Source organism: Onychostoma macrolepis, chromosome 07 (genome assembly GCF_012432095.1).
Source record: "Onychostoma macrolepis isolate SWU-2019 chromosome 07, ASM1243209v1, whole genome shotgun sequence".
Lineage (NCBI taxonomy): Eukaryota > Metazoa > Chordata > Actinopteri > Cypriniformes > Cyprinidae > Onychostoma > Onychostoma macrolepis.
In genome coordinates, this window is record NC_081161.1 from 25,714,143 (window position 1) to 25,734,955 (window position 20,813).

The following is a 20,813-nucleotide window of genomic DNA, read 5'->3' on the forward strand; positions in this document are numbered from 1 at the left end:
TAGGGCAGCCGGGAGAGAGATATGAAAACAGTTGCGCTGGAGAGCACTGAAAAACAGTGGAGTATCACTTAAACTAAAAAAAGAATCAAAGGAAAGCAAAGCAAAATAACTCAAACAACCCTGGAGGAGCCAGAGAAAGACCCTACACAGCACGGTAAGACTAGAAAAAGAGAGCTATTATGTGTGGAGACGTGTTCATCTGTCTGGATTAGATCAAGTCTAACCAATGCAGGAAAAGTGACTGAAACTATTATTACCTAGAAAGAGAAGAGCGCAGAGGAAAGGGAAGGATACTGAAGCAATAAGAAGGTGTGAATTTACGGTTTAATACTTCAGATCGTAAAACCTTTATGAGGGAATATTTTTACCCAAGCTTTTCCAACCTTGTGGATGAAAAATGAACCTGGGTGCACACACACACACACACACACACACACAATTAAGAATAAAACAGGAGAAATGAAACACAGTTAATGTAGATGAATGAAGCAGAGATCTGCAGTGATATGTTGAACTGCAGGCTCAGGGCAGATGCGTTATGGAGAGGAACAGATGTTGGCTTGTCTGCTGCTAAAACAGATGTGAGCCATTTAGATTAACAAACATACACATTTGCGCAGCTCCTGTGGTTTCCAGCGAGAGGCAGCCTGTTGATGTAAATCATCTTCATATAGCAGAGGGCAATAAGACAATTACAGCCGCATGAGGAAACGTGAGTAGTCAGATATGCTCAGTCCATAAATGCCTATGACACCGGGGAGGATATGAGATGGATCTCATGAGAAGAAGAAGTGCAAAGAAAAACAAGGAGAGGAAAGAAAATGGATAGAATAAATGGGAAAGAAATAGAGCGACAGATAAATGGATGCTGAGAGTTGTGCTCCTTGTTAACTGATGTTAGGCACAAATGTGATTTCCTTCAGAGATCAAAACCCAGAGGGAGGAATTCACAAATGATGATCTAATAATAACCGGGAAGAAAATTTCCACATGCACATAAATGTAAAAATGTATTTAACCCTGTGTTATCATATCTGCTACAAGCAGAGAATTAGCATGTGTGGAGAGAGAGATTATGTGTGTGTGTGTGTGTGTGTGTGTTTGCAAGAGAGAGAGGTTTGACTGTCTTCTGTGGGGTTTAAGAACACATAGGTCCAAGCTTTCCCTCACACATCGATCAATAACACTCCACACAAACATGCCTCAGTCAACAGCTCTTTCAGTGCATGTGTGTGTGAGCATTCAATTACAGCAATTCGGACTCTCTCTGGTTGTCTGTTCCCATTCTCTTCTTCCAAAACCTCAGTGAGATGTTAGAGTTGTCTTGATCATTTCAATCAGTATCTGAGCAGCCACCACACAAACCACAAAACCATTAAGGAGAACTGGAACTAGTATTGCAAACAAATGTGGCAACATGAAGTGATTTCAGTGACATGTGGTGGACTGCAGTGGGTGGTGCATCTGCCAATGTGATTTCAGTTTGTGGTGTCATTTTATTCATATCACTGTGATATATTCAATTGAGCTTGTGATAACAGGTGTGGCTATACTGATTTAGCCATGAAATTCTTACCATCAGGGTAAATCTGTCAATTGGAGCTGTTAGCAGCAGCATCCATTTGCAGTTTGGATATTTCACTTCTGTTTTTAAGTTTTTCTGTCTTTAGAGAGTTTTTTTTATTCTCTTTTGAACTTTGAACTTTTCCATACAAAACTTCTTCCTAGGAGCTCCTAGGGCATTTTATGCCAAAACTAGTGCTGTCAAAATGAAAAGGCCCAACTCAAGGCCACATTCTTTTAGGCAGTGTTCAGAATGAGGCTAAACAATGTAGGGAATCCCTTGGGAAGTTCGACCTGTCAACTGTAATTCAACCAGAGGTTAGACTTAAGAAGATCTTTTTTTATTCTCAAGGAGAAAATGACCTCAAAACACCTCAAAGGCCATCTTTTCGTGCCCCCTGTAGATTACTGTAATTATCATAATAAGCAGGTGCACTATTTTCGTCATAACTGGCTTGAAGGGAGTTCTTTTGGAGTCACATTTTCCAATGTGTTGTGTATTTTAAATAGTTGTTTTTAAAGAGCATGTCAGTGTCCTGTTGCAATCGTTTGCTCTACGTCTCCTTAGCTCTCTCTAGAATGAATGCGTCCTGTATCTGTGTACTTCTGAAAATGATGTTGTAATAATAGAATTAAAAACTGTATTATATTATATAGTATTATATAGAATATTTCTGAATATAAACAGAAATGTATAAGACTTTGGTTTGTAGTCTCTTTTCAGATGACTAAGCTTCTGGGTTGCTTTTACAGCTTTTTTAAGTTTCACAACTGATATTTCAGCTCTTTAAGTAAAAGGCAGTAAACATTTCTAATTGACAAAACTGTTTGTACTGGTAATCTGGTGGTTTTTAATGAAGACAAGTGTGGACGTTGTGAGTTAAACCTCTTTAATTAGGCTTGTTCATGTTAGTATGGACAACAAAGGTAGAGACGTCGGTGTAGTATGACTCAATGAACTACCCCATCGTAACCATGGTGGTTGCCTGGAGACTCCTGATGTTGGAAAAGTTTTCATTAAGGCTCATGTTCACTGCAGTCTCACTGCTGCTTTCCACCTGAATGCCACCCATCAGTCCAAAGCTCAACTGAAACATGACGTTTAGCACCTCTACTAATTTTGATAGAATTTCCTTGCACTTTTACATTCACAGCCTGACAGCATGATATTTAATGGATTTTTAAACACAACAAACAGAAAGTGTTTTGCCATTCTGTTGTTATTATATATAATACACAATATATATTTTAGAAAATAATACAATATATACTCTACTGTTCAAAAGTCAAAGTTTATTTGGTTTATTTAATCAAAAATACTTTAAACAATGTTGTAAATTATTACAATTTAAAATACTGTTTTCTCTTTTAATATATTTTAAAATGTAATTTATTTCTGAAATGGCAAAGTTGAATTACTCCAATCCTCAGTGACGCATGATGCTTCAGAAATCATTCTAATATGCTGATGTGGTGCACAAAAAACATTTCTTATTATTTCTTCTTATCATTTGCTGAAAACAACTGTGCTGCTTAATATTTTTATGAAACAATTTTTAGGGATGCGAAGACTTTGTGCGCGTCTTATATGTGTATATGCACGGAGAGTTTGTGTGTGTTGGTTCGCGTCTCATATATATATATAGGCCTATGTGCGCGGAAAGTTTGTGCGTGCCTCATATGTATATATGCGCAGAGAGTTTGTGTGTGTTTGTTCGCGTCTCATATATATATATATATATAGGCCTATGTGCGCGGAAAGTTTGTGCGCGTCTCACATGTGTATATGCGTGGAGAGTTTGTGTGTGTTTGTTCGCATCTCATATATATAGGCCTATGTGCGCGGAGAGTTTGTTCGCGTCTCATATGTGTATATGTGTGGGGAGTTTGTGTGTGCTTGTTCGCGTCTCCTCATATATAGATATATATATATATATATATATATATATATATATATATATATATATATATATATATATACAGTATCTCACAAAAGTGAGTACAACCCTCACATTTCAGCAAAAATTTTTGTATATCTTCTCAAGGGACAATGCTACACAAATGAAACTTGGATATATTTTAGAGTAGTCAATGTGCAGCTTGTATAGCAGTGCAAATTTACTCTAAATATAACTCAACATACAGCCATTATTGTCAAATAAGCTGGCAACAAAAGTGAGTACACCCTACGTGAAAACAGCTATATGTCGTTTAACCATGCAAAGCCACATGTCCTATTCATCATGTTCATGTTTTTGTCTGCTTGACAGGACCATACAAATTTGTGTATCTTGTTTTAGAGCAGTTGAAATTTGGTGATTTGAGTACAATTCTCTCATACTGACCACTGGATGTTCAACATGGCACCTCATGGCAAAGAACTCTCTGAGGATTTGAGAATTAGAATTGTTGCTCTCCACAAAGATGGTCGAGGCTATAAGAAGATCAGTAACAACCTAAAACTGAGTTACAGTACAGTGGCATACAGAGGTTTTCCAAGACGGGTTTCACTCGGAACAGGCCTCGCAAGGGTTGATCAAAGAAGTTGAGTCCTTGTGCTGTGCTTCAGGTGCAGAAGCTGACTTCAAAAAACAGGACGCATGAGTGCTGCCAGCATTGCTTTAGAGGTTGCAGAAGCGGAAGGTCAGCTTGTCAGTGCTCAGACCATACGCTGCACACTGCAACAAGTCGGTTTGCATGGCTGTCATCCCAGAAGGAAGCCTCTTTTGAAGCTGGCTCACAAAAAAGTCTGCAAACAGTTTGCTGAAGACAACCTGGCCAAGAGCATGAATTACTGGAACCATGTCCTGTGGTCTGATGAGACTAAGATAGATGAGGCTGATCTGATGAGGCTCAGATGGTGTCCAGCATGTGTGGCGATGCCCTGGTGAGGAGTACCACTTGCCTACAGTCAAGCATGGTGGTGGTAGCTTCATGGTCTGGGGCTGCATGAGTGCTGCTGGTACTGGGGAGCTGCGGTTTATTGAGGGAAACATGGATCCCAACATGTACTGTGACATTCTGAAGCAGAATATGATGCCCTCCCTTCAGAAACTGGGCCGAACGGCGGTTTTCCAACATAATAACGACCCCAAACACACCGCCAAGAAGACAACTGCCTTGCTGATGAAGCTGAAGGTGAAGGTGATGGAGTGGCCAAGTATGTCTCCAGACCTGAACCCTATTGAACACCTGTGGGGCATCCTCAAGCTGAAGGTGGAGAAGCACCATGTGTCTAACATCCAACAGCTCCATGATGTCATTATGGAGGAGTGGAAGAGGATCCCAGCAACAACCTGCGCAGCTCTGGTGAACTCCATGACCAGGAGGATTAAGGCAGTGCTAGATAACAATGATGCCCCTACAAAATATTGACATTTTGGGCACAATTTTGACATGTTCACTTAGGGTGTACTCATTTTTATTGCCAGTTATTTGGACAATAATGGCTATATGTTGAGTTATATTTAGAGGACAGTAAATTTGTACTTCTATACAAGCTGCACATTGACTACTCTAAAATATATCCAAGATACAATAAATAAATAAATGTATATGTGTGTGCGGAGAGATTGTGTGTGTGTGTGTGTGTGTGTGTGTGTGTGTGTGTGCATGCATTTCATATATATTTGTTTGAGCACTTAGTATACGTGTGACTGCTTCATATGTGTATGCAAGCATCTCATGTGTTTTCATGAGTCAAGTTTGATTTAAGCCCTATAAAGGCGCCTCATATAATTGTGTTGTTTGTAAATATTTTGCTTTATTTACTGGTATTTTAGCCTACATTATTTCCAACTGGAATAATAAAATGTGACGTACAGACTATTAATATAGGCAGTTTTTCCTTTTCAAAACGCTTATAGGAGTAGCGTTTTTTTATCCATGCTGCAAACATCAAGACTTATGTTTTTTTTTTTTTATTATTGAGTAAAGAAAATGCTGTACTTTATTATTATTATCATTATTTTATTATTATTATTATTACTGGCAAAGAAAATGTAAAAAAAAAAAAAAATACATAACGTTATTAACCGGTATTTTTTCTACTCAAACTGGTTTTGGAATGGCAATAATACAGAGGAACAGGAACAGGAACAGAAACTTTTAAATACCAGTTCTGCTCGGAGTGAACCAATCGAAAAGTTTTTAAGTCCTGCTTTATGCAATTGACCAATATCGGTATCAGAATCGGCCAATAGTTGTTTGTTAAAATCGGTATTGGTATCGGCCCAAAAAAATCCTATCAGTGCATCCCTAACAATTTTCTAGCCTCACTCTTTGTGGAATAGAAAGTTCAAAAGAACAGCATTTATTTGAAATATAAATCTTTTATAAGATTCTAAATGTCTATATTGTCACTTTACTTTTCAAAAAAAAAAAAACACTGACCCCAAACTCTGAATGGTAGTTTATCTAATAATCACAGAATGGATGTAAACACCGTTCAATACTTGAAACGTGGAGATTAATCATAATGAGCATGGAAGCCAATGCAGTAAATGAAGTGTTGTAAGAAGTGTAGATCAGCATCTGATGTGTCAGATGAGATCCATAATGTGAAGGCTGCTGTGATTGAGGTCCCTGACATGCGGTAGGAGGTCAAGACAGTCTAAGTGACTAAAGTAATCAAACTAATTTGTGCTTTTGAAAGAATCCACACATATTCCAGAGGGAAAGGTGGGGCAGACTGAGGTCAATTTACTGAAGAATGCAGAGACTTTCAATGAAAGTTTCAAATGAAAGTTGAAAAGATAATAGCAAAAGTGTGATGAACAGGGTAGGCTGCATTTATAATATGTCCTAAGGTCTGAGAATCAAAAATGTGGATGTGCATATGTGTTTGTCGTGTTCTATGCAGCTATTATTGGCTTCTTTCAGGTGTGCTTCTCTTCAGCTCAGCTGTGAACTGCAAATGACCCTAAATTCAGTAGAAAATCGAAATAAATACATTTAACTCGTTCTCTCTATCCAATCTATTCCCCATCTCCCACATAACTTCCATTTAGACACCAAACCTACAGAGGCTTTTTTCCTCAAATCCTTGTTACAAAAGCATCTTTGAAGCCAAGGGCCCTGCTTAGGGACTTGTGTGTTAGGGCTGCTACAAACAACACACACACACACACACACACACACACACACACACACACATTACAGAGCAGCTACTTCCCTTAGGGACTTGTTACGTACAAACATAGTGGATACGTGATCTATGGCATCTGTTTGAGTCAGGAAGATGAAGACTTCTACACCCACAGCACTGTCACTAAGGTTGTCTATGAGATCTGGTATGTATTAGTCGTAGTCGTGGCCTAATGGTTAGGGAGTCGGGCTTGTAACCTGAAGGTTGCCGGTTCGATTCTCGCACCGGCAGGAATTGGATGCACTTGGATGGGCTAAATGCAGAGCACCAATTTCAAGTATGGGTCACCATACTTGACTTATTAGACAGGTACCATTGAAAGATTACAGTAATGTAAACCTACAGTAATAATCTCAGACAGATTGAGTTTTAGTCCTCTAGATAATACCAATCCTAAATGTGTTAGTGAGCAATCTTTAATATACTAAAACCCTCAGGCTTGATACTGTAGATTCAAAATGTATTTAATACATACCTTAACAAAAGCATCAAACCCCCAGATGCATCTGCTCTCTGACAGGTTGATATAACACATGTATAACTGACAGGCAGAAATACAGGTAAACAGGTTGATAAGCACACTGTTAATGCAACTGAAACCTGCAGGGATCACACGTCATTTAGGAAGCGAAAGATAGCTTCACACCTTCAGGAAAAAGATTCTACCTTCTTTTTCTGTTTGTTGAGTGGTGATGAAAATTGTATAGTATTTAACGATTCATTCTGGGTCATTGTAATTTTTCAGTTCTAGTTTCAGTTACAGTTCTATTAATGATTTATTTTTCACTTTTACATAAACATTTGGAAATAATATTGCCAAATTATGAAATCTTTCACCTCTTTTCAGAAGTGTCACGAAAACAATCCAATTATTGGCCTAAAACTATATATTAACAACAATAATAATTAAAAAACATGTAGTGCCATATGTCATTCATAACTATTGATAAAACAGATCATGCGCATCTTTGACTAAGCACTGAACAACAAGTCAGTAACTACTGAATTAATGTGTTTGAATCACTAAAAAGAACCAACTCAGAGTCATTCATTTGGAAAATGAACTACACTGGTTTGCACTTGTGCTCTTGATTCACTAGAAAGAACAAAATTAAATTAAACAAGTATGCCAACACAATGATGGCACAACTATGAATTAATTTACTTTACACATAAACATACATAAATGAAAGCATACACATGCATATATGCAATCCACATAACATGCATTCATCCTCAGGCACAAAAAGAAACATTTAACTTCTTGACAGAAGCTGAACAAATGCAGGAACAAATGTTTACCTGTGTGCATATGAAGATTGTGTCACAGCGGTGGCAAATACATTTCATTCTCTTGTTCTCAGAGTACAGGAATAATGACATGGCCCTAATCAAATGGCCTGACATACTGTGCGGATCCAATTATTTTAACTGGCAGAACAGATTAGCAGCACAGACCTGCAATCTACTTTTGAAAAGGGCCCAACTAAATACACTTCCACTGTCTTTTGAAAAGCTCAGTTCGCTCTATCTTCATCTCCATCCCTTCATTCCCTGGTAATCTCTCCACAGAGACAAACATGTTATTGCAATACAAAGCATTTCAGATTCCCTATAACTGTGCAGACCTCGCTGCAAAATGAATTCAGTCTCATGCTCTTTAAGATGACAGTAAGTAGCAAAGATTGGACAGTGCAAGCGAGAAACACTTTCTCAATGCTGTGTTCAAGCTGAAGATTCAGCACAAGAGAGTGTGCATGTGCAGCCTGAGCCTGATACGCAGTTAAACATCTGTGAAATGACACATGATTATGAGAAGAGACCATGTAAACTTGTGATGTAACTATTTTTAATCTCAGTAATCACTTTCAGAAATCAATAAAGAGTTGGATGAATAGCTTGAATGAAAGAGAGCACTGAATTTCTGTCACTGAGGTATTTCTTAATTTGTCCCACTTTTCTATAAGTGATTGAAAAGCAGCAGACTGTTATTTCCTGTGCTCTGAATCCCTACCCTGAAAGTACAAGAATTAAAGATGTTACAAAGACATTACTGCCTGTTTATAAGATTTGCTGTCCAACCTAATGAGGTAAATTATCACATTCAATACACAATGATGCAGCATTATAGTATTAGTGAACGAATGATCATATTGAATGTCATAGTTATGAGATGATGAGCTCAGTCTGGTTTATCGAGAAGATGAACTTGGCTGAAAATGAGGATTTATTTGGTTTAGGGGTAGACAGAGCCACCACCCTATTTGATTTAACCCACTCAATGCCAGACTCAAGATATACAGAGTCAACTTAGCTTCTAATACAGCCTAATACAGAACTTTAGTTTTAATCATTTTTGCACAGTATTAGAATTTGTGTGTCTGGCTTCAGAAATAAAGGATTGGTCATGCAGGATTTCAAACCACAGCCCTGAGTAATGAAATATTAATAAATCCGCATGTGCCTTAAGAGCAGATCCCAGCATCCAGTGAGCTTCCCTTTGTAGCTCACTATTCATAAGGTATTCATAATCATCAACTATAAATGATTGAACAGAGCTTTAAATAGCATTGCCATTATTGTTAAAACAGATAAGCACTCACAGTTTTCTCTCCCTCTCTCTGCACCTTGCATCTTACATATACAAGATGGTCTAAATAATTGAATTGACTTTGGATTCTCAGGCCTCTGGAGAGCAAGATGAATGAGGCGGCTAAATTTAAGAAGTCTAAGTGATTGCACTTGAAAGCGACTTAATGAACTGTGTGTGTTGCTGTATGTGACGTAAAGAATTCTTGCTGACATCTTTCCAATAAGGAGCTTTGATTCACACACTGCACATCTCCTGGAGTATGATTACTAGAGATGCTAAGTGTTTAACCAATAAGCAGTATGTGAGAGTGACTCAAGGGCTTTATTTTATCTTAAAGGGATAGTTCACCCAAAAATCGATTGGGACACGTCACAACAGCATTTGGTGGAAAGGAAGAGTTGTAGTCTGTCAAGCAGGTTAAAATATGAAGGTAGGGCTGCCATTTAGCCAGTAGTGGACAACTGACTTTTCAGTGGCCGTAAGCATGATAAATGTCCTTCTTGTTAGAAAATGCCTTTTACGGTTTGCAGAAATGCTGTCCTTTGAACTTCCTATTCATCAAAGAATTGTGAAAAAAAAAATATATATATTATTAAGCAGCACATTTTTTTAATATTGATAACAATAACTCTACTGGAGTAATGGCTCCTGAAAATTCAGCTTTGCATCATAGAAATAAATTACATTTTAAAATACATAAAAATTATATTACACAATATTGCTGTTTTTACTGTATTCCTGATAAAATAATTGACACCTAGCCTTTGAATTGTAGAGTAGGTTGGAATGGGCCGGTTGTAATACGCATGTAACATCACTCAAGCAGCTCAAGCACATAGCAATAAAAGAATTAAACTGTGATCCCTATGTGTGCTGACAAAACTGCAACGCCTGTGTCTGCTTCATTGTGTGAGCACAAGCTTTAATATCCAGTGGGACTCAGCAAGAACAAAAGACCATTTTATTTATTTGTGAACTCGGCAGTCTGGACTACAACACGTTCCTGTTAACTAACTAGATTGCACTGTTAGTTCGGGAGAACAGAAAACCTGCAGTCAGGCTCGAAGCAGTCTCACACATAATTACAAGGGAACATGAAATCATCTCTCCCAAAGAGCAGCTCAGAAATGTTCTGTAAGGGTTAATGTTTCCATGAAGGTGAAAGAACAATGTGCTAAATCATAAACCGAGTCCACTGTTAATGTTAAAACCTCTGCAAAGGTGTAAGGCTTATGCATAAGAGGAAATATTCAAATACGTTTCTCAAAACGGTGTCTGCGTTTGCTCACTTTGCATAGTAGTGCTGTATTTATGTAGCACAGAGATGCACTGAATATTAGCCTATGCCTTTTCAGATGTTTGTCATTGCAGAATCTCTGTCTGCTGAGAGAGTATTCCAACAATAATAGAAAAACACTCCAGGAATATTCTGATTACTCGACTGTAGATGAATTATGTGCCAACTCATCCTTCTACTAACAGATTTTTCCAAGAAGATTGCTGCGCCAAGTACACGTCAACATACTACTCTCCTGAGTGATATAAAATGGCCTATGTAACATTTATAATTTACAATCCATGACATTCATTAGGTCCCCATTTCAATGCTTTTTGTGAGATACAATTACAAAATTGGTTTTGTCCATTTAAGCTACAAATGAGCTTCTTATATTAGATTTGAAATGTAAGAAAACTCAGAACACATCTGTCCTCTGAAAAGCATGTTAAAACACCATATGTCATTACTGCCAGGAAAAAGGGAAGGAGAGAAAGAAGAACAGAGCAAGAGAAAAAAAAGAGAAAAGCTTTCATGCCTCAATACACACTAGAGTCACAAATACTGCAGTACATTACCATTTCTGCATCAATCAATGCTTGCCATTCTCATTCACACTCATTTCCAGCAAAAGTTGCATGTTTTGTATTTTTAATCACACTGATATGCATCTGAAAAATGGATGATGTCATTTGAAAAGGGACTGGAAACAGTGAGTCTGTTAATCTATGATCTGAAAATGCTCTGCAAATACAGTCTGAACACTAAACAGCCTGCAATCATGTTTCTTTATTGGGCTTCTACTGAGAGCCTCTGCTGGCTATTTTCTATCCAGCAAAGCAAAACAAATTCCTTTCAGAAATACAATTATGCACGGGCATTGTTGTCATTAATAATACAGAGAGGTTTGTATGCTGGAGGAGCATGCTCTTTGCCCAAAGGGCCACTATTTCATTCCTCCAACAATTGCCATTTCTTCCTCCAGTATAACAACGGCTGGGTGACATTAAGGAAACAAAAACAGTTGGCTCCGCAAGACAATGACGCAAAATCGCCACGTTGATCCCACGTTTCTTTCCGTAATTAATTTCACAAAGAGCAATTAACAATGTGGCCTAATTAGGCCTTTGGAGAGATGCAGACTGAATAAGACATTGAAAACACCCATGTGGCACAGAAGGAAGCTTCCTATGAAGACTTAATAGCATGGGTGTTAGTATATTACAGTCACGCTAACAATGCACTAATGCATGATTGCATAACACACCTCTTCCTGTATGAAATCACCTACAGTGACTAGGGTTGGGTACCGAAACCTGGTACCAATATGGCACCGGTACCTATGTAACCGGTATGTACTAGAACCGAATCAGAGCGGAGATTTCGATGCCATGCCTGAGCGATCGATTGAAATATTTGTCCTTTGTTTCTCCAAAACGAACGTAAGAAGCATCATCACCGGCACCTCATGTGAAAAATAATTCCCGACTGAGAAAATGTACGTGAACTCAAGTCGGAAAGCTCTAATAATACAAGTCCAACAAATCTTTGTAATAACGCGAGCGTGCCGTTTTCACATTCCAACTTAAAAGCACAACTCGGGAAATTAGAGCATCCGAGGAGCGCGTGAATGCAGAGATTGCACTTGCTCTGACGGCAGCAGGTAGCCCTCCATTAAATAGCTAAACTAAACATTCTTAAATTAAAATGCCTAAAGCTAAAATTCTCTTGTATTCACGTTTTTAAACCTGTTGTCCAACAAAAGAGAACATTATAACCTTTTTAGTCCACAACACCAGTTAAATGCTTCCTTTTGTGATCTGATGTAGCTTCTTGTCACAGAATAAGGCAGAAAATGTTCCATAGGCTACTAATACATCGATTGGCAATGGATTATAAATATACTTAATTATTATGAAAATACCAGAGATGGCTTGAATAACACAGATAAACTATACATTGTCGTAGTCGAGTGTTTATTGTATTTGTTTTATCATTCAAAACATTTATATCTTGTTTACTCAGTTACAGCGATAGCAATGCATTTGTCCATATTTGGGATTTCCTGGAGCTTCACAAGTTCCGCTACTTCTGTGACTGGATATGAGGATTTTTTGTGCGAGGGCGCCCTCTGGCATCCAGTATGAATGAAAAAGACATCATGTGTTTAGTGCTAATGGCCAATCCAATTATTAATTGGTAATTTTATTTATTTTTTATTATTTTTAAGTATGGGTTCAGGCACCGTTTAGGCACCGATACCATTTTAAAAGTATTGATTTGGCACCGGTATCGAGAAAAAACCAAACGATACCCAACCCTAACAGTGACTAAACCCACAGATTTGTTTACTGTTGTCATAATGTCATTCATTCTTAAGGACAGCCTATTTCAACTTGATATAAATGGTGGATAAAATGTTTTATCCTGACAAAAAATAATCAAGATCTAATATTCATAGATTAATAATAAGGAGAAAATCCAGTAAACTATTATATAATTTGAAGGACACTTATCAAGCTGACATTGGGGCAGATTTACCCCTTAAAAACTGTATTTACTGTTAAACTGTAACATATTTAGAGACAAGTTTAGCATCTACAAAATGGATGATGAATCACCCAATAAATAAGGTAAATAAATGGACCAATTTGCTTGGTCAATAGTGATGGGTTATTCACGAACGATCCATTCATTGTGTCTATCATGTGACAAATGAAAAGTAATTATTTATGTTCCCTGTAAATTATCTTTGGCTGCATTATAATGATTTTTTAATTCGGGATATGATCAAGATTGTGTAGGTGGATATGTTTGGGAAATGTGGCCGTTAAAAGTACAACATTTAAAACCACTTAAATGAACAAAATGACTTGAATAAAGATTTGTTAATTTTGATGATCTGATATTGGTCAACCCAATTTTTTAGAACAAAATTAAATTATGAATAGGGGTAAGATGATGACCTAGTAAAACCTGCAAAAAGTCTAAAATACATATGATTCACTGTTTTTTGGAAAAAGGAATTAACCAAAGTCTAAATGAAATATTCTATAAACATGTATGCATTTTGATAAATTAGTTCTATACTTAAAAAAAATTCAAATTATTTTGAATTGTGGTATCATTACATTAGATAATTACATTAGAAAACACCAGCAACAACATGCCACTGGGAACATTATGTCCAAATTGTTTATTACCCTAAAGTTCTAATTATTCATTTCAAAATATTAACAACATTTGTTATAGTACAAATCTAAACAAATGTATGCATCCACAACAATAAACAGATCACTATTATCCAATGACAAACAAATAACCTTAAAATTATTCAGAGATAATAAATCTCACAAAAAGCATAGCCACTCAATAAATGTAATAAATGTGATTTACTGAAATCTTTTGTCAAAAGAAAAATTCAATCTTACCCCTTACGTCTTGAGAACTTTAAAACTTTAAAAATCACTGTAATTTTATACTGTTTCACTGTAACTGTGCATGATGTCGTATTCTGTGCTAACATCCTTTTCTTGTTTCCCCAGAGCATGAGGCCACGATGAGCTGTGCTCAGGCTGGACCGGAGGAGAGCTCCGCTAATGCCAGTGCCAATACTAACACCAGCCTCAACAGCACCACCAACGATGAGTTGGAGTGCAAAATCTGCTACCAGCGCTTCAATGCACACAGCCGCAAGCCCAAGATTCTGGACTGCCTGCATCGCGTGTGCGCCAGATGCCTCAATAAGATCCTGGACATGGGGGACTGCTCCAGCACCATCAGCTGCCCTTTCTGCCGCCACGAGACGCAGGTCAGCGAGTATGAAGTGGCCGGGTTGCCAGACGACTCAAACATCATGTCCCGTCTGGCCGTGCGGGACAAGTCCTGGAGCTCGGACCACAGTAAGGAGGTAGTGCTGACACCCAAGAGCCTATCCTCCAACGAGAGTCCATCCCACGACTCCTCCAACTGCCTGGTCATCACCATCATGGAGGTGCAACGGGACCAGCAGCGCTCACCCAGCCAAAACGCCAGCTCTGACTACTACGGCGACAACAGTCTGGACTCAGTCTCCGTAGCATCTAACAGCGGTGCAATGGACCAAGACGCACTGTCCAAGTTCTGCAATCACGTGCCACGAGTCTTGGTGTGGCTGCTGGGCTTTTTCTATTTCGGTTCGCTGCCGCTTGGCATCTACTTGCTGGTGATCCAGAGAGTGACTCTGGGGATTGTGTGCGTGAGTCTGGTGCCGTCCAGTCTCACAGTCTGTCTGGTCTACGGCTTCTGCCAGTGTCTGTGCCAAGGCATGTGCGACTGCTCCAACAGGGGGTGACTGGTACAAAACAGGCCCCAGTGAAAATCATAGGCTACATCATCGCACAATACAGACAGGAGATAAAAATACACTCTAGGCATCTGAATCTCCTCGCTGCAAATCAAATGCAATTTGTACCATCTTGCTAGGAAGGGATGTGTACAAGCAGCTGTGATAAGAGGACGGGTTAAGCATTAAAGAGGAAGGTCAGTCTGGAGGAAACACTATTAGCTTAACAGTTCCTGCACACACCCTTCAAGCTCATTCTGAAGTAAAAAAGCTGACCTTAGAAATGTTCTCCATACAGAGCAGATGATGATGCACGAGTGGGAGTTTATCAAAGTGGAGCGGATAGACTTTGTGTGTACAGCGTGAGGCAGAGCGGATGGGCCATAAAGAATAAAGTTTTATTGTGGCTGATTTTCATCGCTGTGAAATAAACTGCGTGCCCTGATTCTCAACGAAAATGCTCCACGAGCAGCACTGTTACATTTTAAGACTTGACTAGTCTGTCTGGATAAAGACTTCTACTGTAGGTATTACAAAGTGAAGCGGTGGGTAACCACTAATGGAAGAAGGGGCCTTAAAATAAAGAGATTTGACCCATACTGTTGTTCTGTCCATCTATGGAAATCACAACTGTAACCAATGTCATACTACACACTAGAGATTTTCTCTCATTGATATCAGAATGTGAAAATGTCCCATTGAGATCTGATGTAGTGACACAAATTGAAATGGTCTTCTATACTTCCTGGCTGAGCTGACACAATGAAAACGCTCCTGGAATTCAATAACAGAGCACAAAGAGTCCATATAACACTGCATGTGCTAGAGTGCAGGGAAGGAGGGGGAAAACATGCGCTATTGCACGAGATGAGTGGAAGATGTTATCTAAACTCAATGACACCTGGCCTACAGCTAGGAGCATTTGAAGAGAGTGCCATTTTCTGCATGACTGTGAATCTCACAGCTACAGTTGATGTGATGTAGTCAAGAGAAAAATCTCAATCAAAATCAGTGCTCTTTTTGCTTATCCATAAATGTTTTGATTAGTGCTGTCAATCGATAAAAAAAAAAAAGAACAAATTAATCGCACATTTTTCTGAAATTAATCGAGATTAAATCGCACCTAACATTAAAGTTTTTAAATATACTTTTATATTGCAATAATTCCACATTCAATCTTCAAATTAATGTACAAACAACAAAGACAATATATTTTTTTAATGGCATCTTTTTCTTTTGACTGAAGGCCAGTATATACCAATACCAATACTGATTTCTCTATAAAATTGCTCCCCCCAGTATTTAACCATTGACTATAGCCATTCAACATTAGAGTATAATTGAGAGCTATCAATTTTAACATTTATTAGACTTAAAAAAAAATAACTTCTAATTTAAGTGAACTTAAAACAATCTTCACATAAACCCATTATAATAAATGTCATATTTACCTGTGCCCTTCAGCAGAAATATACAGAAATTGAAGTTGAAGTTATCAAACACTAAATTCTAAATTAAATATAGATGAATCCTTAAAGCTATAAAAGTTCTTTTTTTCCCTCTTTTTTTTTTCTTTGTCATTTGATTAATAGAAATCACAGCAGCTGGTTATTAGGTTATTTTGGCTGTTATTTCTTTAAGAGCTGTCGCTGCTGAACGTGACGTGGATCTGACACGCATCATATTTTCTCTCAACTCTCTTCACCTTTTCTGACACACTTCAGGTCTTAAAGTCTCTATTAATGAGCTGACGAGTTCAATCGGGTGTGTTAGGTGAGGGAGACAGTGCTGGGCTGCTCCAGGACAGTTTTGAAAACCATTTCAGAGACATGTTCTTAAATGTGAGTCGTATAAAATATTACATGCATGCACAGTTTTAAAGCAGCTTTAATCGCCTTTTTGGTAACTTCATGACTTAACTGACCACAACATTGCATGCACGTTGTTCATTTCGCGCTTTGATATGAAATGATACAGGCTGTGAGCACAGTACCGTTTCCGTGCTCCTTTGACTCGCGCCTGGCGCTGAAGTGCAAGTATATATTGTTGCAGCCCGGAGACGTCCAAGTGGGAGGGACTTATGCCGCAAGTAGGTTGGGACAGCTCCAAGTGGGAGGGTAGGTTTAGGGTTGGGTTTGGTGTAGGGCATATTAACAAGGCCCAACCCATTTGGAGCTGACCTCCTGGAGCGTGCGTCTGAAACTTCTCGTTTGATGTGGTCATAAAGATGTTCTGCGACTGAATAAATGCACTTCTTGTCAAGAGAAAAAGTGACAGAAACAGCAGTTGTGAGAGGAGTGGCCAACCCTAGCCCCACCCCTGTGTTAATTGCGTTAAATATTTTTAACGCGTTAAACTGAAAAAATGAATTGCCTGCGTTAACGCTCTAATTTTGACACCACTAGTTTCGATATAACCTTTGCTCTGAGTCTTGACCTAAACCTTAACTTTTATCTAAAATCCGTATCTTTAAAGGTAACATTGACTCCAACAAGCACAGCAGCTCTGCAATCCTTCACTCAAGCCATGTTTCTTCTCCCTGCAGGTTCTTTAAGGGGCCTTCACCTTGAGATCCAATGAGAGCCATTCATCATTTTGAACTTGAGCTAGAGACAGAGTTGACACACGCACCTTAGTCGGTCAATACTAAAACAATACACAGCACCTTGGGTTTGTGTTTAATCAAAACGGGAACTGTTTTCAAGCTCTCTGTTGGCAATGAATAATTCCAGCGTTTGTACATGCTTATGCAATACATTGAAAACAGTAACAAAATCTGCATGAACTATGGTTGGTTTAACAACAATTTAATTGAACTCAGTCATGAGAATGCATTTCTGAGCAATAGAGCATCAAATAACCACCTCCTAATCACAGCACACCACATTCTCCAAACGTAATTCAACAATCAGGGAAGGACAGCTAAGTGTGTAACCTAAAAACAGCCCTCATCGTCACAAAACTCCATTTAGGACTGTATTTATACACACAATCAAATATTCAACATCTTTTTTTCCTGCCGTTTCAGGCAAATGTGCCGCATGAATTTTAATAACCTGTGAATAATTTACACACAATATTCTTTGCTCTTGTAGGAAGTTTCACATCCCTTCTTTTCACAGACTTGTTCCCTTTTCTTTTTCACCCACCTCCTGATCTCTCCCATTAATTCAACCATCCACCCAATTAACTAGTTCTTGTTCTTTATGAATACTTTCTTATCTTTGCTTGAAAAATGTTTATATTTTGGAATCTGCTTGAACAGATGTTTTTTAGTAGATACGGCTCTATTTGTCCCACTCAATATACACACATGCAAGCAGTGCCTTAGGTCTTAGTCACACTGCTCCTCTAGTACAGTCAAATCTGAATCTGAAATCTTAATTAGTGGCAATGGAGTGAGGGTTGTCAGAGTGTGAGTGTGTGTGTGTGTTAAAGCTGTAAAAGGAGGTGTGCTAAGCCCCACTAAGCAGCCTAATTTACACAAGGTGGATGTGTCTGCAGATCTGGGCTAATGTCCATAAAACTGTCTGACTGCACGTCACCATGGGCCTCTGTGAATTGAAAACAGAGTCAGACACATTCTCCCTTTGACAATACAGATAGACAACAAGTGTGACAATGTTCCTCTAGCCACATGTCAGGTTCAATTCATCAGGCTTTTTCACATTCTATATTTTCGAGACAAATCACCCAATGCTGTTCCTGACTGTGCTCAGAAAGGAACTCCACGCTTTGCAAATGTTTCGCATAATTGCATGTGTTTCGATTTTGAAGCAGTGAAACAGAATGACAAGCTCAATAAACCATATCATTCTGTTGCAAACTAACTTCATGAGGTGCCTTGTGAGAAGCTGTATTATTACTGACCACCAGGGCAGTTGATGGGATAAAAAGTGGTGATGATTATCGGGGCCCCCAGATGTTTCGGGGGCCCCGATAATCATCAATAAGCAGTACTAGGGCCCTTGATACCTTAGAAACAGCCCTGCTGACCACAGACTAAAAAACTATGTATACCCATGAAAACAAACTTCAATATGTGAAAATATCCTTAAAATAACATCTGTTTTTAAAATGGAAATCAAATGACTAAATGAGAAACTGTTTTATGGTTTAACATTTAGTTATTTAGCAGATGTTTTTATCCAAAGCGACTTACAAATGAGGACAATAGAAGCAGTCAAAACCAACAAAAGAGCAGCAATATGCAAGCGCTATGACGAGTCTCGGTTAGCCTAACGCAGTACACATAGCAAGTGCGACAAACGGCAACAAACTAGTCTGTTGGAGTTTGTTAGATCAGTGTGTTAACCCTGCGGGCGCTTGTTGGCTTTGGTTGGAGTTTGTTTTCACCCGACTGAACATGCTTAATTGGCGTTTGTTGGGTCGTGGAATGTCTGAGCAGTGTGAAATGACTTTCCAACAAACTACAACAAACTCTGACGTAAGCTGAACCGTTGCCATGACGATGCAAAAAGCGAGCTTCAACCACGGCCTCTTTTGTTTGATTCACAGTCTTTCAGGCGAAGAATGACACGCAAAGACATTAATAGCAGTAAAATTTACTGTGGCGGCGTGGCGCGATGCGACAAAATACAATGAGATTCTATTGATTATAATCAGCGACGCTGTCTACACTGGATGTGGCGCGATGCGACAACTGTTGCGTCCGATGTAGACACGGTGTTACTTGACTCTCTTTGACTCAAAGTTTGTTGGTGTTTGTTGGGGCAGTGTGAACAGCACAGTTATTTTTCATAAAATTCTAAATCCAACAGCCAACTTGAGCAAACTTGTTTGTTGGGGTTTGTCTGCGCGGTGTGAATTGGCCTTTATAGGGTCAAATAAAGAATCACAGTACACAGAATCACTTAACACAGTTAAATGTGTTAATTATATATATATATATATATATATATATATATATATATATATATATATATATATAGTTTACATTTTAGCATTGTGATGGATATGACAATGTTAATGTATTTGGTCTTGGCAGAATAGATCAGCTATGCTGCTGCTGCTGAATTGCTGCTGCTGTTGGTTATTGCTGTAGTTGTAGATTATTGCTGCTGCTGCAAGCAAGTGCAGGAACTTGCTACTGCCAATGCATACAGCAATACGGTACTTTGAGTATTTAAAGGGATAGTTCACCCAAAAATGAAAATTTGATGTTTATCTGCTTAGCCCCAGGGCATCCAAGATGTAGATGACTTTGTTTCTTCAGTAGAACACAAACGAAGATTTTTAACTCAAACCGTTGCAGTCTGTCAGTCCTATAATGCCAGTCAATGGGCACAGAATCTTTGAGAGAAAAAAAAAAACATGCACACACAAATCCAAATTAAACCTTGCGGCTTGTGACAATACATTGATGTCCTAAGACACAAAACAATCGGTTTGTGCGAGAAACTGAACAGCATTTATATAATTTTTACCTCTGATACAGGCAATGTCCAACTCTCCTGAGCTCATCCACAACATCCATATATATATATACGTAGATCCTTACGTATCGCAGCCCATAGAAACAGTCGCTAATGAGGCATCTATGTATGTGTATATATATATATATATATATATATATATATATATATATATATATATATATATATATATATATATATATCTATGTGCCAGAGCAGGTTGACGCGTCATGCACCGGATGTTGTGACAGTCGGACATTGAGGTTTATCAGAGGTAAAAAATGATATAAATACTGTTCAGTTTCTCACACAAACCAATCATTTCATGTCTTAGGACATAAATGTATCGTCACGAGAAGCAGGGTTTAATTTGAATTTGTCTGAGCATGTTTTTTTTTCTCAAAGATTCTGTGCCCATTGACTGGCATTATAGGACTGACAGACTACAACGGTTTGAGTTAAAAACCTTCGTTTGC

General features: G+C 38.4%; 2 protein-coding genes across 4 annotated transcripts in view; one reads left to right on the plus strand and one right to left on the minus strand.

The window, feature by feature from the left end:
• The window catches only part of cep89 (centrosomal protein 89), a 73,548-nt gene that overhangs the window by 10,665 nt on the left and 42,070 nt on the right, over window positions 1-20,813 (minus strand). The window lies entirely within an intron of this gene.
• zgc:165481 (uncharacterized protein LOC100073327 homolog) lies at window positions 12-15,469 on the plus strand. The gene is made up of 2 exons (XM_058783353.1): window positions 12-154; window positions 14,124-15,469. The coding sequence occupies exon 2, from the start codon at window positions 14,138-14,140 to the stop codon at window positions 14,909-14,911; it is 774 nt and encodes a 257-aa protein (XP_058639336.1). The 5' UTR covers window positions 12-154; window positions 14,124-14,137; the 3' UTR covers window positions 14,912-15,469.

Bases quoted from the DNA above. Each gene is read 5' to 3' on its own strand.
- zgc:165481 (XM_058783353.1), top strand. From the start codon at position 14,138: ATGAGCTGTGCTCAGGCTGGACCGGAGGAGAGCTCCGCTAATGCCAGT.